The sequence below is a fragment of the Cheilinus undulatus genome, linkage group 13 (assembly GCF_018320785.1).
Source record: "Cheilinus undulatus linkage group 13, ASM1832078v1, whole genome shotgun sequence".
Taxonomy (NCBI): Eukaryota; Metazoa; Chordata; class Actinopteri; order Labriformes; family Labridae; genus Cheilinus; species Cheilinus undulatus.
In genome coordinates, this window is record NC_054877.1 from 2,892,337 (window position 1) to 2,905,761 (window position 13,425).

Sequence of the window (13,425 nt, forward strand, 5' to 3'; positions counted from 1 at the left end):
CTGAAACGATCCTGTATTTATGTTAAACTTTTTCATAATGAAACAGAAATACATCGTTTTTGTCTCTATGTGCACAAGGCCTCAGGCTGTCAGGGTCCTGCGAAAGGAAACTCAGTAACCAAACTGATGCTGTAGCTGGCGCTCGCTCATATTGCATGCGGTTGGGATGTGTCGCGACATGTAACAGAGGCTATTCTGCAAGGACATGAATATGGTGTGCCTGGAGACTTCAGCTTGATTTTTGGTGTGCCTTGGGGAAAAATGTTTGAAAACCACTGGTCTAGATGATTATGAAAATGTGAGAATTCTGGCTAATGTCACTACCATTACCTTACTGATCAGCCCCAGTAAGAAGTTATTTTGATTACTCTCTCGACAGCAGCACTAGTTCAAGGTAAACGGTTTCATCTGTCTGATTTTCTTCCATGCAGCCAGCTATTTTTGGCATTATGAGCTCAAAATGTCTAGTTTTGGTTCACGTAAATATTCAACTTATAAAGTTAAAAAAAACAAAAGTACTTGTTGTAAGTTTACAAGATAAAAATAATTATTTTTTCTTTAAAATGAGTAGATCCTCTTTATCATTTTATCTTTTAAAGTGGCGCTAATGCACTGCTATGGTATTTGATAGTTTATAGGTAGAACATTTGGTATGAGCCCGTTATGATGTCAGTTTAATAGATGTTTAATTTTTCCAGGTGGGTCCTCGGGGGCTCAGCTCTTCTTACATAGATTGTCTTTTATTTCTTAGCCCCCAGTAGGTCCGTAGATTCATGTGCTTCATCTAAAATCCTAATTTTCTTGTTTTTTTCTCCATCCCCAAAATTAGCATAATCCAGCAATGCTACATGAAATGGTGTCAGTACAGTATTCCATAAATCCCATTATTTAAAAAAATGGAACAACACAAGGATAAACAGCAGAATGAGGTTTTATTAGAGACTACAGGATGTGAAGAGTGATAGTTTAGGGGATCTACAGTTCACAGCACACACACGTGTTTCTCCAAGGCCTCCACAGCTTCACTCCTCATCAAACCCTTTCTGTCGCAGCCATCATAGACGCAGGGGAAAGAAGAGAAAGACTTGTTAGAGTCTTCAGATTAGTATTGCTTTAGCATCAAACAGCAATGTATTTCTTTACCTGCTATATTATACACAAAGGCACTGCTGCTGACTGCACACTAATGTGTGCTCAGACTTAAAAGCAGAGCGGCATACATGTTAAATGCAGCCTATAGAGGGCAGCATGTGTCAGGGTCAGATGCTGTGCACCTGCTACAGTGCATGCTTCAAACCTTGGAGCCAGCGTCGCGGCTCTTGGCACGGAGCTTGTTGACCTGAGTCTCAGCGATGTCGGCTCTCTCTTCAGCCTCGTCCAGCTCATGCTGCAGCTTGCGGAACTTTCCAAGATGAACATTGGCCTGTTCCTCCTGTATTTAGAAATGAATTAGCTAGACTGCAGTAGAGGGAAAAGCAACGTTTAGACCTTGGTTCATACTTTTCTTTACTTACAGCCTCCTCAGCAGACCTCTTGTAGGCTTTCACTTTCATCTGCAGCTTATCTACCAGATCTTGAAGCCTGGTGATATTCTTGCGGTCCTCCTCGGTCTGTAGAGTAGACACAAGTTTAAAGTCTTTGTTATGAGCACACATGCTGAATTTACCCTCGTTCTATGTTCCTGATTGTAGGGCAAAATGATACTAGAAAAACTGGCATTGCATTATCAGGAAGGTGTCCTACTAGATGCCGTGAGTTTATGTAGATTTGAACACTGGCAATCATGCAATCTTGATTTACTTTCTTAGGATTTTTCATTCCTCAACAATTAAATTGTAATCTGGATTGTATTCAACAAAATAATTAGTGTTCATGGTGCCATTTTTCTGCAACTAACTTCAATGCAGTGTTCCACATTTCTATGCAAAACAGAGATTCAAAATACCCAAAAGGATTGGAAACAGAAATCTGTTGTATTTTTTGCTTTAGGAGGTAATTTGGTCTCAACTCTAAGCTATTACTATGAAAACCCTCTTTACAGATCCAGTCCCATATTAACATAGGAGCCTTTCTCTGATGTCAGGGTTCCTCCCAGAGCTGCTGTTTAGAAATAAACTGCTGTCCACCCTCATAGAGCTTCCTTTTAAAGATGCTCCACAGGTTCTCTACAGCAGTGATCATCAACTGGTGGCCCAGGGGCCATATCAGGCCCCCCAAAGGTTTCCATCTGGCCCCCAATTATCAAATCAACCCCAAAAATGTGAACATTGAACCAGTTTTATTCAGGACAACTTGACATTTCATCTGTTTTGGCATAAATCAACCTCTCTGGAATCGTTAGTAAATGTGATGCGTGATAAACACATATTCATCGCTCCAGTCCTGATTAAATCTACTGTTTTCTGTGGCAACCTCCTACGTCAAACTCTTGTAGAGTTACATTTTTTCAGCCCGAGAATCAAAACAAAAGTTTTTTTCTGCAAATGTTTTTCACCAATCAGAGCACCATATAACCATCCAAACCAGTGATGGACCACATGACAACCCCCAGTTATGTAGAGAAAGTATCTCATTGGCTACCTCGTGGCTGGCTGCAGTACAGGTGACACACAGACTTCACTGTTAACGGCTAGAATGATCTGCATTTTGAAAGGAAACATAAATTCTAATATTATAATTATGTTAATTAGACCAGGGTATTTATCTTATTTCAGTTTATTTTAAAGTCCGGCCCCCACAATCTCTGCCAAGACTAAATTTGGCCCTCGTGCAAATGTAGTTGATGATCCTGGCTCTATAGGGTTTGAGGTAAGGGAATGATGGGATTTAAGCCGAGCATACACTGTGTGATTTTCCTCTAATTCAGCCACGAATTTTGAGTCGCACAACTCACTCTGAAGTCAGGTCGACTTTCAGTCAGATCGGGCGTCGTTTGTGGTGCTGTGTACAGGGGGGTACGCCGGCTGACCACAGCCCGACACGACCCCACTACCTGCTCCCAAGTGGTCAGGAGGATTTCTGGCATGTTTGATATTTTGGTCGTACGACTCAAGACACTTCACAGTGAGAGAAGAAACGCAAGCAGAATTAACAACTTTGGGGGATTGTTTTCTTTAGTAAATGGTCAGACAACATCCTAAATTACCATGACAACAGATGGAATAACTTTCTGATGCACCCCACTACGATAAAGTAAATAAACCAGCAGGAAATATTCCTATCCGCAGACCTGCAGCTGACACAGAGGTGATGCTCTGTATGTGTGGGATGTGTGGGATAGAGAAACGTAGCAGGAGAGGGTGAGAGAGAGCGGGAGAGAGAGAGGGGGGAGAGAGAATATGACTGGAGACAATTCACTCTTAGACCCTGAGACTTTTTAAAAAGGAAACTCGGCGGGTTTCTGTCACAGTCTCACCCAGACTTCAGTCGTACAGTGTGAGCACTCAACTCCTGTGCTATGGTCGTGCATCGTAAGCGATTCAGTCATGCAGTATGAGATGACATTCTGCCACGACTGTCGTACGGTCAGCTTGAAACCGTAAAGTGTACACCCGTTTTATTTTGCCTTACAGAAACATTCCTTAATCCGCCTTGATCTGAACGAACCCGTCTGATCTCTGAATCACACACAAATCTTTTCACAGTTTGATGATCTCTCTTTAATTTTCCTAACATATCCAGGGTTGTGAGACTAGAGTCTCACAGGAGTGAGACTGATGTCAGTGAAGCTGACAGGAGGAAGTAGCACAAGTGAAAACTTTCAGTGAAAAACTAAAAATCAAATTGATTGGATTCATATTTGCATAATGTTTTGGAACACAGTTTAGTGTTAGACGGCACTTTGTCACATGTCTGAGTACTTCATCAAATCAACACTGTCTCATTGGTATTATTGGAACTTTGCATTTCCTCTTTTTTCAGGATTGTTCACTTTAGATGTGTGAAAATGAACACATCACAACCCATAAATAAGAGAGAAGGAGAAGATGGCGAGGTGCAGGTTTAAGTAAATCTGACTTCAATCTAACAATGACTCTGAAAGGTTGGCAGGGAAATTCAAAATGCACTGTGATAAATTCAGACTTTTATTGTAAATCCAATAACAAAAAAGTGATTTATTGTCATCTTACCTGGTAGGTGAGTTCCTTGATACGGCGCTCATATTTGCGGATTCCCTTTACAGCTTCGCTGCTTTTCTTCTGCTCCATTTCCACCTCATTTTCCAGCTCTCTCACCTGATCAGAGACAGTGTTGTTTTTAAATTTCCAACCTTTAAAAAGCCTCCATGTCTGCAGCTTAAAATGATAACAAAAGCAGACGTGTGGGACTCACCCTGGCCTCCAGCTTCTGCACCTGCTTCTTCCCTCCCTTCATGGCGATCTGTTCAGCTTCATCCAGACGGTGCTGCAGGTCTTTGATGGTCTGCTCCATGTTCTTCTTCATACGCTCCAGGTGGGCGCTGGTGTCCTGTTCTTTCTTCAGCTCCTCTGCCATCATGGCAGCATCAGTGATGGCCTTCTTGGCCTTCTCCTCAGCATTCCTGCACTCCTGCAGTGCATCCTCCACCTCAGTCTGGAGCTGGGCCGTGTCTGCCTCCAGCTTCTTCTTGTGATTTATCAGGCTGGTATTCTTTGACAGAAATGTAAAGGTAATTTTGTTATGCAGTGATATTACAGGAAAATTGTGAAAGTTTGAAGTCTACTATCTTCCATACCTGGGAGTGCAGTAGCTGCACCCTCTCAGTCACATCCAGCAGCTCTTGCTCTGCAAGCTTGCGCCCTCTCTCAGTCTGCTCCAGAGCAGCTCTCAGCTCCTCAACCTCAGCCTGGAGCAGGTTGTTGCGCCTCTCAACTATGGCGATATTTTCCTTCATATCATCATTGGCGCGCAGAGACTCATCAAGCTGGAGCTGAGCATCCTGGAGAAAGTTTGATGCCTCCAGTCAGGTAGACGCATCAGTAAAAATGTAAACTCAATGACATTAAAAGCGACTTTTGGTACCTTCAGATGTGCGTGAACAGCCTTGAGTTGTTTCTGAGCCTCAGCAGCTTGTCTGTTGGCCTGGCTGAGCTGGATCTCCATCTCGTTGAGGTCTCCCTCCATCTTCTTCTTCAGACGGAGGGCCTCATTCCTGCTGCGAATTTCAGCCTCCAGGGAGCTCTGCAGGGTGTCAATGGTCCTCAGTGAGTTCCTCTTGCTCTGCTCCATCTCCTCATCTTTCTCTGCTACTTTACGCTCCATTTCTGCTTTAATCTGAGCAAATTCAAGCTGGGCTCTCAGAATCTTGCCCTCTTCATGCTCAAGAGAAGCCTGAAATAAAAATGAAAATCATTGTCATTAATCAGGCTTGTTTTCTTGTACACTTTTCACTTTATTTTGCAGCATCATTTTCAAACTGTACGTATTTTAGAGAGAGAGGACCTGAGTTTTTGGCCTACCTCAGCTTCCTCTAGAGCAGACTGAATCTCAGTCTTTTCTTGATCAAGCTGCTTACGGTTCTTCTCCAGCTCATGGATGGTTTTTCCTCCCTCACCAAGTTGCTCAGTGAGGTCAGAAATCTCCTCTGTTTATGACAGAAGTATTTAGTTGTTGTTTGCATATGTTTAATGTATTTATTGTAAAGCACATTCAATGACCCTTACCCTGCAGGTTCTTGTTCTCTCTCTTCATGGTCTCCAGATGTTCCAGAGATTCTTCATAGGAGTTCTTCAGTTTGAAGAGCTCAGTGCTCAGAGACCTGGCTTCCTTCTGGGAGCTCTCCAGCTCACACTGACACTCCTCGTATTTCTGCTTCCACTCAGACAGGACCTAAACATTTAATCAAGATAAAACTTTAAATCATCATATGAAGCTCTCTGCAGTTTAAAGAAGAGGCTGATCAACACCAGGTCTCTCTGAACTATTAACTATCATAATCTTCATCAAGTATTTGTGGACAGACTCATCAGTGTTGATAATTTGTGGGAAAGAAGAATTCAGAATGATAAAAGTTGATCTGATTCTCATATGTATTTGATTGGGATAAAAAACAAACAAAACAAACAAACAAAAAAAAAACAACACTGATATACCTTGTCAAAGTTCCTTTGCTTCTTGTCCAGAGCGGCAGCAGCAGCGTTGGACCTCTCCACGTCCACCATGAGATCTTCAATCTCATTCTGCAGTCTGTGTTTGGTCTTCTCCAGAGAGGAACATTTAGCATTCACTGCTTCAACAGCCTCTTCAGCATCCTGCAGACGCTGAGCCAGCTTCTTCCTGAAAGTAGATCACAAGTCTGGAGTTTCTATAATGACTTTAATCAGAGGGGTCACCTAAACAAATGTCAATTATTAACTCATATAATAATAAATACCCTGTGGTTTACTGCCATTAATGGAAGAGAACATTTATAATGCAGTGGTGATGATTTCAGGGCTGTTTGACAATCATTAAACTTCACAGGTTGTTTTAATTTTCTGTATTTGTCTTAAAGCAACATCCGTCCATTTTCTATACCACTTATCCCACTGGGGGTTGTGGGGGGCCTATCCCAGCTGTCACTGAGCGACTGGTTGGCAGTCAAATGCAGGGCTGACATATAAGGAAGGATCCTGGAACGGTCATTTTTGAAGGATACTCCACCGGAGGACCGTTCCATGGCGAGGATCCTCAAAATTTTCCAAGGACTGAGTCCTTCAAACAGAGAATTTCCAAGGATGCCCATATGTATCCTCCACTCGCAGGAATTACCCACAATCCAATGCACAGGATAAGCGAATTAGAAAATGAATGGATCCCCAGCTTTTCCTTACATTACAGCTGATGTTCTTGTATGTTCTGCACTTACTTGGCCTCCTCCAGTTCCTCCGTCCTCTGGATGGCATCGGTTTCATACTTAGTCCTCCACTGTGCCACCTCAGAGTTGGCCTTGGACATGCCCCGCTGGAGCTCAGCCTTGGCCTCCTGCTCCTCCTCATACTGCTCTCTGAGCAGGTCACAGTCATGACGGGCAGACTGCACGGCGTGGGCCAGGGCGTTCTTGGCCTGGATGTATGTGGAAGATATGATTGTTTCTCTTTAACATAAATCCTTCTATGGTGTAAACACAACCGGCACATTCAGCCTGCTCATACCTTGATCTCCTCCTCTAGCTGTCTTTTTAGATCTTCCAGTTGTTGATTGTAGGAATTCTTTCCCCTGGTCAGCTGAGATATCAGCGACTCTTTCTCCTCCAGCTGTCTTGAATATTCATCTAGAAATGAGAATATTCTAGTTGCTTTGTTCTGTTATAAATGAATACAGTATTTAAGTTGGGCATACACTGTATGATTTCAACCATATGACAGTCGTGGCAGAATTACAACGCACGACCATCGCTCATGATTTATGTGCTCACACTAAACAGTCTGATGGTCGTGCCTGACCTGAGTGCTCACACTGTACGAGTGAAGTCAGGTCGGACTGTGGCAGAAATCCTTTTTAAAGAAGCTTCACACACTGAGGTTGAAGTGTTTCCAGTCATATCCTATCTCTGTCTCTCATTGTCTCTCTCCTGCTTTCTCTCTCAATCACACACACAAACAGCATCACCTCTGTGTCAGCTGCAGGTCTCTGGGTAGGAATATTTCCTGCTTGTGTATTTCCTTTATCATAGCGGGGGTGGAGGGGCATCAGATAGTTTTTTCTGCTATTGTCGTGGTAATTTAGGACGTTGTCTGATAGTTTAGAAAGGAAAAAATCCCCCAAAGTTGTTTATCCTGCTCGAGTCTCTGCTCTGACTTGAGTGTCTGGAGTCGTACGACCAAAACATCAAACATGTCAGAACTATATCCGACCAGTCAGGACAGCTCGTCAGGTCATAGTTGGGCTGCGGTCGGCCATTGTACCCTCCTGTACAAAGCACGACAAACAACGCCCAATCCGACTGAAAGTCGGTCCGACTTCAAGGTGAGTCGTGCGACTCAAAATTCATGGCTGAATTGGAGGAAAATCATACAATGTACACCCGGCTTTAGAGTGAAAAGAGGAAAACGCTGACCGTTCTCAGCCTGGAGCTTGGCTTTTTGGGTGGTGAAGTCATGGAGGGATCTCTGATATTCATCACATTTGCCCCTGTAGTCGTTCATTTGATCCTCCAAAGTCCTGCAGGTCTTCTCCAAAGTAGTCTAAAAAGTCATAAATTATAGTTCACAACAGTTTCTGACAAATTGTCCAGCAATTTGTTGAAATTGATCAAGCAAGCAGTCATATTATGACCTTGATACAGATGTGTGTTAGTTTCAGCTAAGATGGACTTCTTGTCTGACTTTCTCATCCTAAAAAAAAAAAGTCTTTTTAGAGCCAGCGTTAGAATATACAGTCAAAAAATGTTGGTAATTTTTAATTAAATTTTTCGATACCAGAAGAGTACTTTGTAAACATCGATATTTCAATACTCCCAGCACGAGTATTCTCCACTGCCAAACAGTCCTGCTTCTCTTAGGTCTGCTGTGGTGAGCTCCAAAACGTATAGCAGCAGGTCCCATTGGTTTAAATAGTAATCCAAGGTTGAAATGTCTTAAAACTGGGAAAATAAAGCTGGCTACCATGTCAAATGAGGTGGCAGGAAGTCACATTAGCACAGTAAAAGGACTAGTAGGACAAGGAGATAAAATGTCATCTAATTACTTAAAATTGAGACCCCTCATTATATTCAAATTAGGAACATATGGACATGTGTGTTAAAAAAGATCCTAAATCTATGACAGCAAACATTTTTAGTACCAAAAGTTTGTATTCCCTCATGTCCTCTCATGACTCTTTTCTCTTTTCTGCCACCTTCCATGATCATGATCAACTGGAGAAGTTAGACTTAGAGCAAAGTTTATTTCAGTGATGGGGGGGTGTATAGAGAGAAGCCATCCTGCTTGAGTCATGTTAAGTTCAGACAGCTTTTACTTTTATATAAATCTAACACGAGACGGCAGACTTAAATCAGTGAATCAAAGGAGGCATGAAGCAGCGGACTTTCTCCTCTGTGTTTATCTGTAGAGTCTGTATCAGGCAACACTCAACACTCAGCCAAGAGGAGACGATATCCTCTTTCCCCCAGAAACTGCTGCTACGCTAGCTTGTTGAGGACACTGCTGGGGCAGAAACTGTCAACAGGCATGTGGGGGTAATTTCAAAATAAAAGCATAGCTTTTAGGTGATGATTTTTTTCCTGTTATATAGTTATTTTTTATCATGATTATTTTTCTCTGCATAAAACACCACATACTGATGACCATAACACTCAAATTTCAGAGCAGTTATCCTTCTGAAAATCTCTGCTAAAGGCCTCCAGTAGTCTGTATTGCTGTCTTAACTATGTGTACTTAGATGTAGTTTTATTTATTTTCATATTCTTATTGTTATTATATACATTTTTTTCTTTCCCTCCCACCTTCATCTCTCGCCGCCCCCCATCTACTACTTTCATATAAATCGTCTGTCTTGTTATTTCTCACCAGTAAAAAAGAACAAGGTGACATTGTTGATGTTTAGACTTTGATCTGATTGGATAAATGAACAGCCAACTGATGTATTGATATACATCGATGGGTTGTTTCACCCCATTAACAACTATGATAATGGAGAGGGATCAGTATCAACAATATCCATCCTTTATTGCATCATAAATCATGCTTTTTATTCGTTAATAAACCAAAACTGTTGTCTCTATTCTCAAATAAACATTTCTGAGGGAAGAAAGGGGCTTTTTTGGTGGCTTGTGTAAAAATATTTCGGCTCTCGTTTAGGGCAGGGATGAGTAGCACCAATGTTGGGCATCTTCATGCACACATACCTTGGACTTAACGATTTGCTCCATACTGGAGACCACGTCATCCAGCTCCAGCCTGAGCTCGCTCTTCTCCTTCTCCAGCTTCTGTTTGACTCTCTGCAGGTTGTCGATCTGCTCTCCAAGGTCAGCTACGCTGTCAGCCTGCTTCTTCCTCAGGGTGGCAGCAGTGGCTTCATGCTGCAGAGTGGCCTCTTCCAGGTCTCTGCGGAGTTTCAGGAACTCTGCCTCCCTCTTCTTGTTCATCTCAATCTGAGCAGCTGTTGCTCCTCCGGCCTCCTCCAGACGCTCACTGATCTCCTCCAGCTCTCTGGCCAGGTCTGCTCTCTGCTTCTCCACCTTGGCTCGGGCAGCTCGCTCTGCCTCCAGCTCTTCCTCCAGCTCCTCTACTCGAGCCTAGAGCCAGAACAGAACAGCGTTAGAATGAAGCACTGCTCCGACCTTTACACTTCATGGAGCACGTTTTTACCTGCAGCTCTTTCAGCTTCTTCTGAAGTTGAACTATTATGGCTTGTTCATCTTCAATTCTCCCATTCAGCTGGCTGATCTCAAAGTCTTTCCTGAAAAGTTTAACTATTGTTAGTTTTGAACCCAATATGAAATGATGACTATGATGATTAATGTCATAATGTCTATGTACTTCTTGAGACGCTCCTCCAGCTGTTGCTTGTCATTTTCCAGATCCATTACAGTCTCCTGGCTCAGCTTTAAGTCTCCCTCCAGCTTCCTCTTGGCCCTCTCAAGATCCATTCGAATTTTCTTCTCTTGCTCAAGAGATCCTTCAAGCTTTAACAACAAAATGATAATGGTTTTCATTGGTTTGATTTAAAATCTTTGATTGTATTTTATAAAAAAACACTGATTTTTTATATGATTTTTTACATCGTCCACTTGCTGCTCCAGCTTGGCCTTGGCCTTGGTCAGAGTGTTGACTTTGTCTTCCTCACTCTGCAGGTCATCCAGGGTTTGCTGATGAGCTTCCTGTAAGGCTTTCTTTTCCTTGGTCAGCTTAGCGATGATTTCATCCAGGGCAGCCATCTCTTCCACCAGGTTTTTAACCTGGGACAGGTGAAAAGAAGGATTGCTGAGCTCCTTGTTAAAGTATTTACCTGAGTTAGGGCAGTGGTTAAGTTTGAGGTCGTACCTTGTTCTCAGTGGCGTGCTTCTCTTTCTCCACTTTAGCCAGAGTTAACTCCAGGTCATCGATGTCCTTCTTTAACTCTGAACACTCATCCTCCAGCTTCCTCTTCTTGGCTGTAAGCTCAGCGTTCATCTCTTCCTCATCCTCCAGTCTTTCTGTCAACTCTTTGGCTTTTGCCTCAAGCTGAATTTTGTTTTTGATCAGCCCCTCACATCTTTCCTCTGCATCACAAAGATTATCTTGTTCCTGCACAAAAACATTTAAACTCATCAACACATATGGTAATGGCATGCACAGAATGGGTAGGGCCCCTGTAAACCCCAGAGAATGGGCCCCTGAAAACCCAGAGAATGGGCCCCTGAAAACCCAGAGAATGGACCCCTAAAAACCCAGAGAATGGCCTCCACAGTTATGATTTATTGATGATATCAATGAATGTGTGTTGGATCAGTAGCATTGTTCTTAAAAACAATGACTAACTTTTCTTAACCGTATCTCTTAGCCACTTTTCACCTTTTTCATGCACTTTTTCTTATTTTTGCTTCTTTGAGCATTTTTTTTCCCACTGTGTAATCACTTTTCCACACTTTTTTTGACATGTTTGCCCTTTTCTCCAGTTTTAAATGTTTTTTGCTGCTTTGAAACACACATTCACTACTTTACATGCCCATTTCTGCCATTTTTTGGCCCAATTTTGCCCTGTGACCCATTATTCCAATTTTTAACACATTTAAACCCTTTTTCACCTTTTTTTTTTTTTTTTTTTTGTTCTTGGAACACATTTTTATATGTTACCCTTTTATGCCACTGTGTTATCACTTTTCACCTCTTCTTTCTGAACTTTTTTTTTTTTTTTTTGCCATTTTTGGTCTTTTTCTACTTTAAACACATTTCACTCCTTCAATGCCAGGGGTGGAAAGTAACTGACATTTACTCAAATTATTGTAATTGAGAAGGTTTTTTGTGTACTTGTACTTTTTTGAGTAGTTTTCAAAATCACTACTTTTACTAAAGGGGACATATTTGACCCTTTTAAGACAAGTTTATATCGGTCTCAGAGGTTCCCAAAATATGTCTGTGAAGTTTGTTGCTGAAAAAACTCCAATGTTGGATTTTTGCATGTCTAAAACCTCCTCTGTTTCAGCCCTGCTCAGAACAAGAAGTTTCTGTGTCTGTGGCTTTAAATGTTAATGAGCTGTCTGACTCCACCCCTGGCCACACCCCTGTCAGTAAATGGATTTGGCACTCCTGATGTTACCATGTTACAGAAACTGGAATTTGAACCATCAATCTCCCAGACCATAGTCTGCAGGGTAACCCACTGAGCTATCCAGCATTTCTGCTTCTCACTGAGAGAAAGATCAGGAGACGAAGGCGGAAGTTTCTTCCAAGCGGGGAGGGCCAACCAAACCTGGGGGCGGAGCTAACTCCCCTCATGACATCATTAGGGTAAAATCTGAGAATGGCTTGTTTCAGCACACATTTTCTGAAAGGTGTGGGGTTGTAGGGGGGTGGGTCTGGTATTTAAGGGGATTGTGGACAGGCCAGGGGGACTTATTTTTGTTAGAAAAGCCTGAAAAAGTTAGTCATGCATACTATGTCCCCTTTAAGTATATTCTGGGTGAAGAATTGTACTTAAATACATTTTAAAGAGCTCTGAGTACTGAGTAAAAAAATAAAACACTAAAAGCCACAACAACGAGGTCCATAACCTGACATGCCTGATAGATTTGTTAAGAAACACAGAAACAGGTGAATCCATCTGTTTTATATATATGTCATATTTTCACGGTGAAAGCCACTTGGGAATGAGAGTATAGCTACTCAGAGTAAATTCTAAATGACTAACTTTTTACTTTTACCTGAGTTATAGATTAGCCTCGCTTATTGCACATTTTTACATGTAACCCATTTTTGCCACTGGGTAACCATCTTTCTTTATCAATTTTTGCTACTTATCAAGCTTGTAAGACTTATTCTAAGAATTATTTTTGGGCTTTTCATGCCTGTATTTGAGAGAGAAGGACAGAGGACAGAGTCAGAAACTGGACAAGAATGGGACATGCAGAAAAGGGCCACACGCTGGATTTGAACCCCGGACACTCGCGTACGTGGGTCACGACTTAGCCCTCTAGGCCATCTGCACGTGTTTTTACACTTTTAACCAATTTTTGATTCTTTTTGACACCCATTCATTGCTCCAGCCACACATTTTTGTTATTTTTCTGCCCATTGTTGCTACAGTAACCCATTGTTACTTCTTTTCACACAATTTTCCACCTTTTGCCAATTTAAAACACTTTTTAACTGCTTTTCACTATTTTTGACCCTTTTTACTTTTTATAGCCCATTGTCATTTTACCAATTTAACCATTTTTTGCATTTATTTAATTTTTTTTTTCCCTTGCAATTTGTTCAGTTCTAATTTTCTTGTCTGGCATCCTGATGTTTGTGCACATCATGGCTTAGCTCTGTCGGTCCTTTC

At 41.9% G+C, this 13,425-nt stretch overlaps 1 protein-coding gene across 2 annotated transcripts in view; it reads right to left on the reverse strand.

The window, feature by feature from the left end:
- Window positions 1-1,022: 1,022 nt before the first annotated feature.
- LOC121520088 (myosin-7) overlaps window positions 1,023-13,425 on the reverse strand; it is a 31,916-nt gene continuing 19,513 nt past the window's right edge. Inside the window, exons 20-37 of one of the 2 annotated variants that reach the window (XM_041803342.1) lie at window positions 10,944-11,186; window positions 10,682-10,858; window positions 10,440-10,585; window positions 10,269-10,359; window positions 9,806-10,195; window positions 8,018-8,144; window positions 7,113-7,231; window positions 6,827-7,023; window positions 6,072-6,255; window positions 5,643-5,808; window positions 5,439-5,563; window positions 5,002-5,310; window positions 4,715-4,918; window positions 4,333-4,629; window positions 4,131-4,235; window positions 1,515-1,610; window positions 1,298-1,432; window positions 1,023-1,043 (exon numbers count right to left, since the gene is read on the reverse strand). In XM_041803342.1, the coding sequence (XP_041659276.1) occupies window positions 1,023-1,043; window positions 1,298-1,432; window positions 1,515-1,610; window positions 4,131-4,235; window positions 4,333-4,629; window positions 4,715-4,918; window positions 5,002-5,310; window positions 5,439-5,563; window positions 5,643-5,808; window positions 6,072-6,255; window positions 6,827-7,023; window positions 7,113-7,231; window positions 8,018-8,144; window positions 9,806-10,195; window positions 10,269-10,359; window positions 10,440-10,585; window positions 10,682-10,858; window positions 10,944-11,186 (3,132 nt within the window). Of the gene's footprint in view, window positions 1,044-1,291; window positions 1,433-1,514; window positions 1,611-4,130; window positions 4,236-4,332; window positions 4,630-4,714; window positions 4,919-5,001; window positions 5,311-5,438; window positions 5,564-5,642; window positions 5,809-6,071; window positions 6,256-6,826; window positions 7,024-7,112; window positions 7,232-8,017; window positions 8,145-9,805; window positions 10,196-10,268; window positions 10,360-10,439; window positions 10,586-10,681; window positions 10,859-10,943; window positions 11,187-13,425 lie in introns of those variants that run through there. The other variant, XM_041803343.1, reaches the window with a different exon arrangement.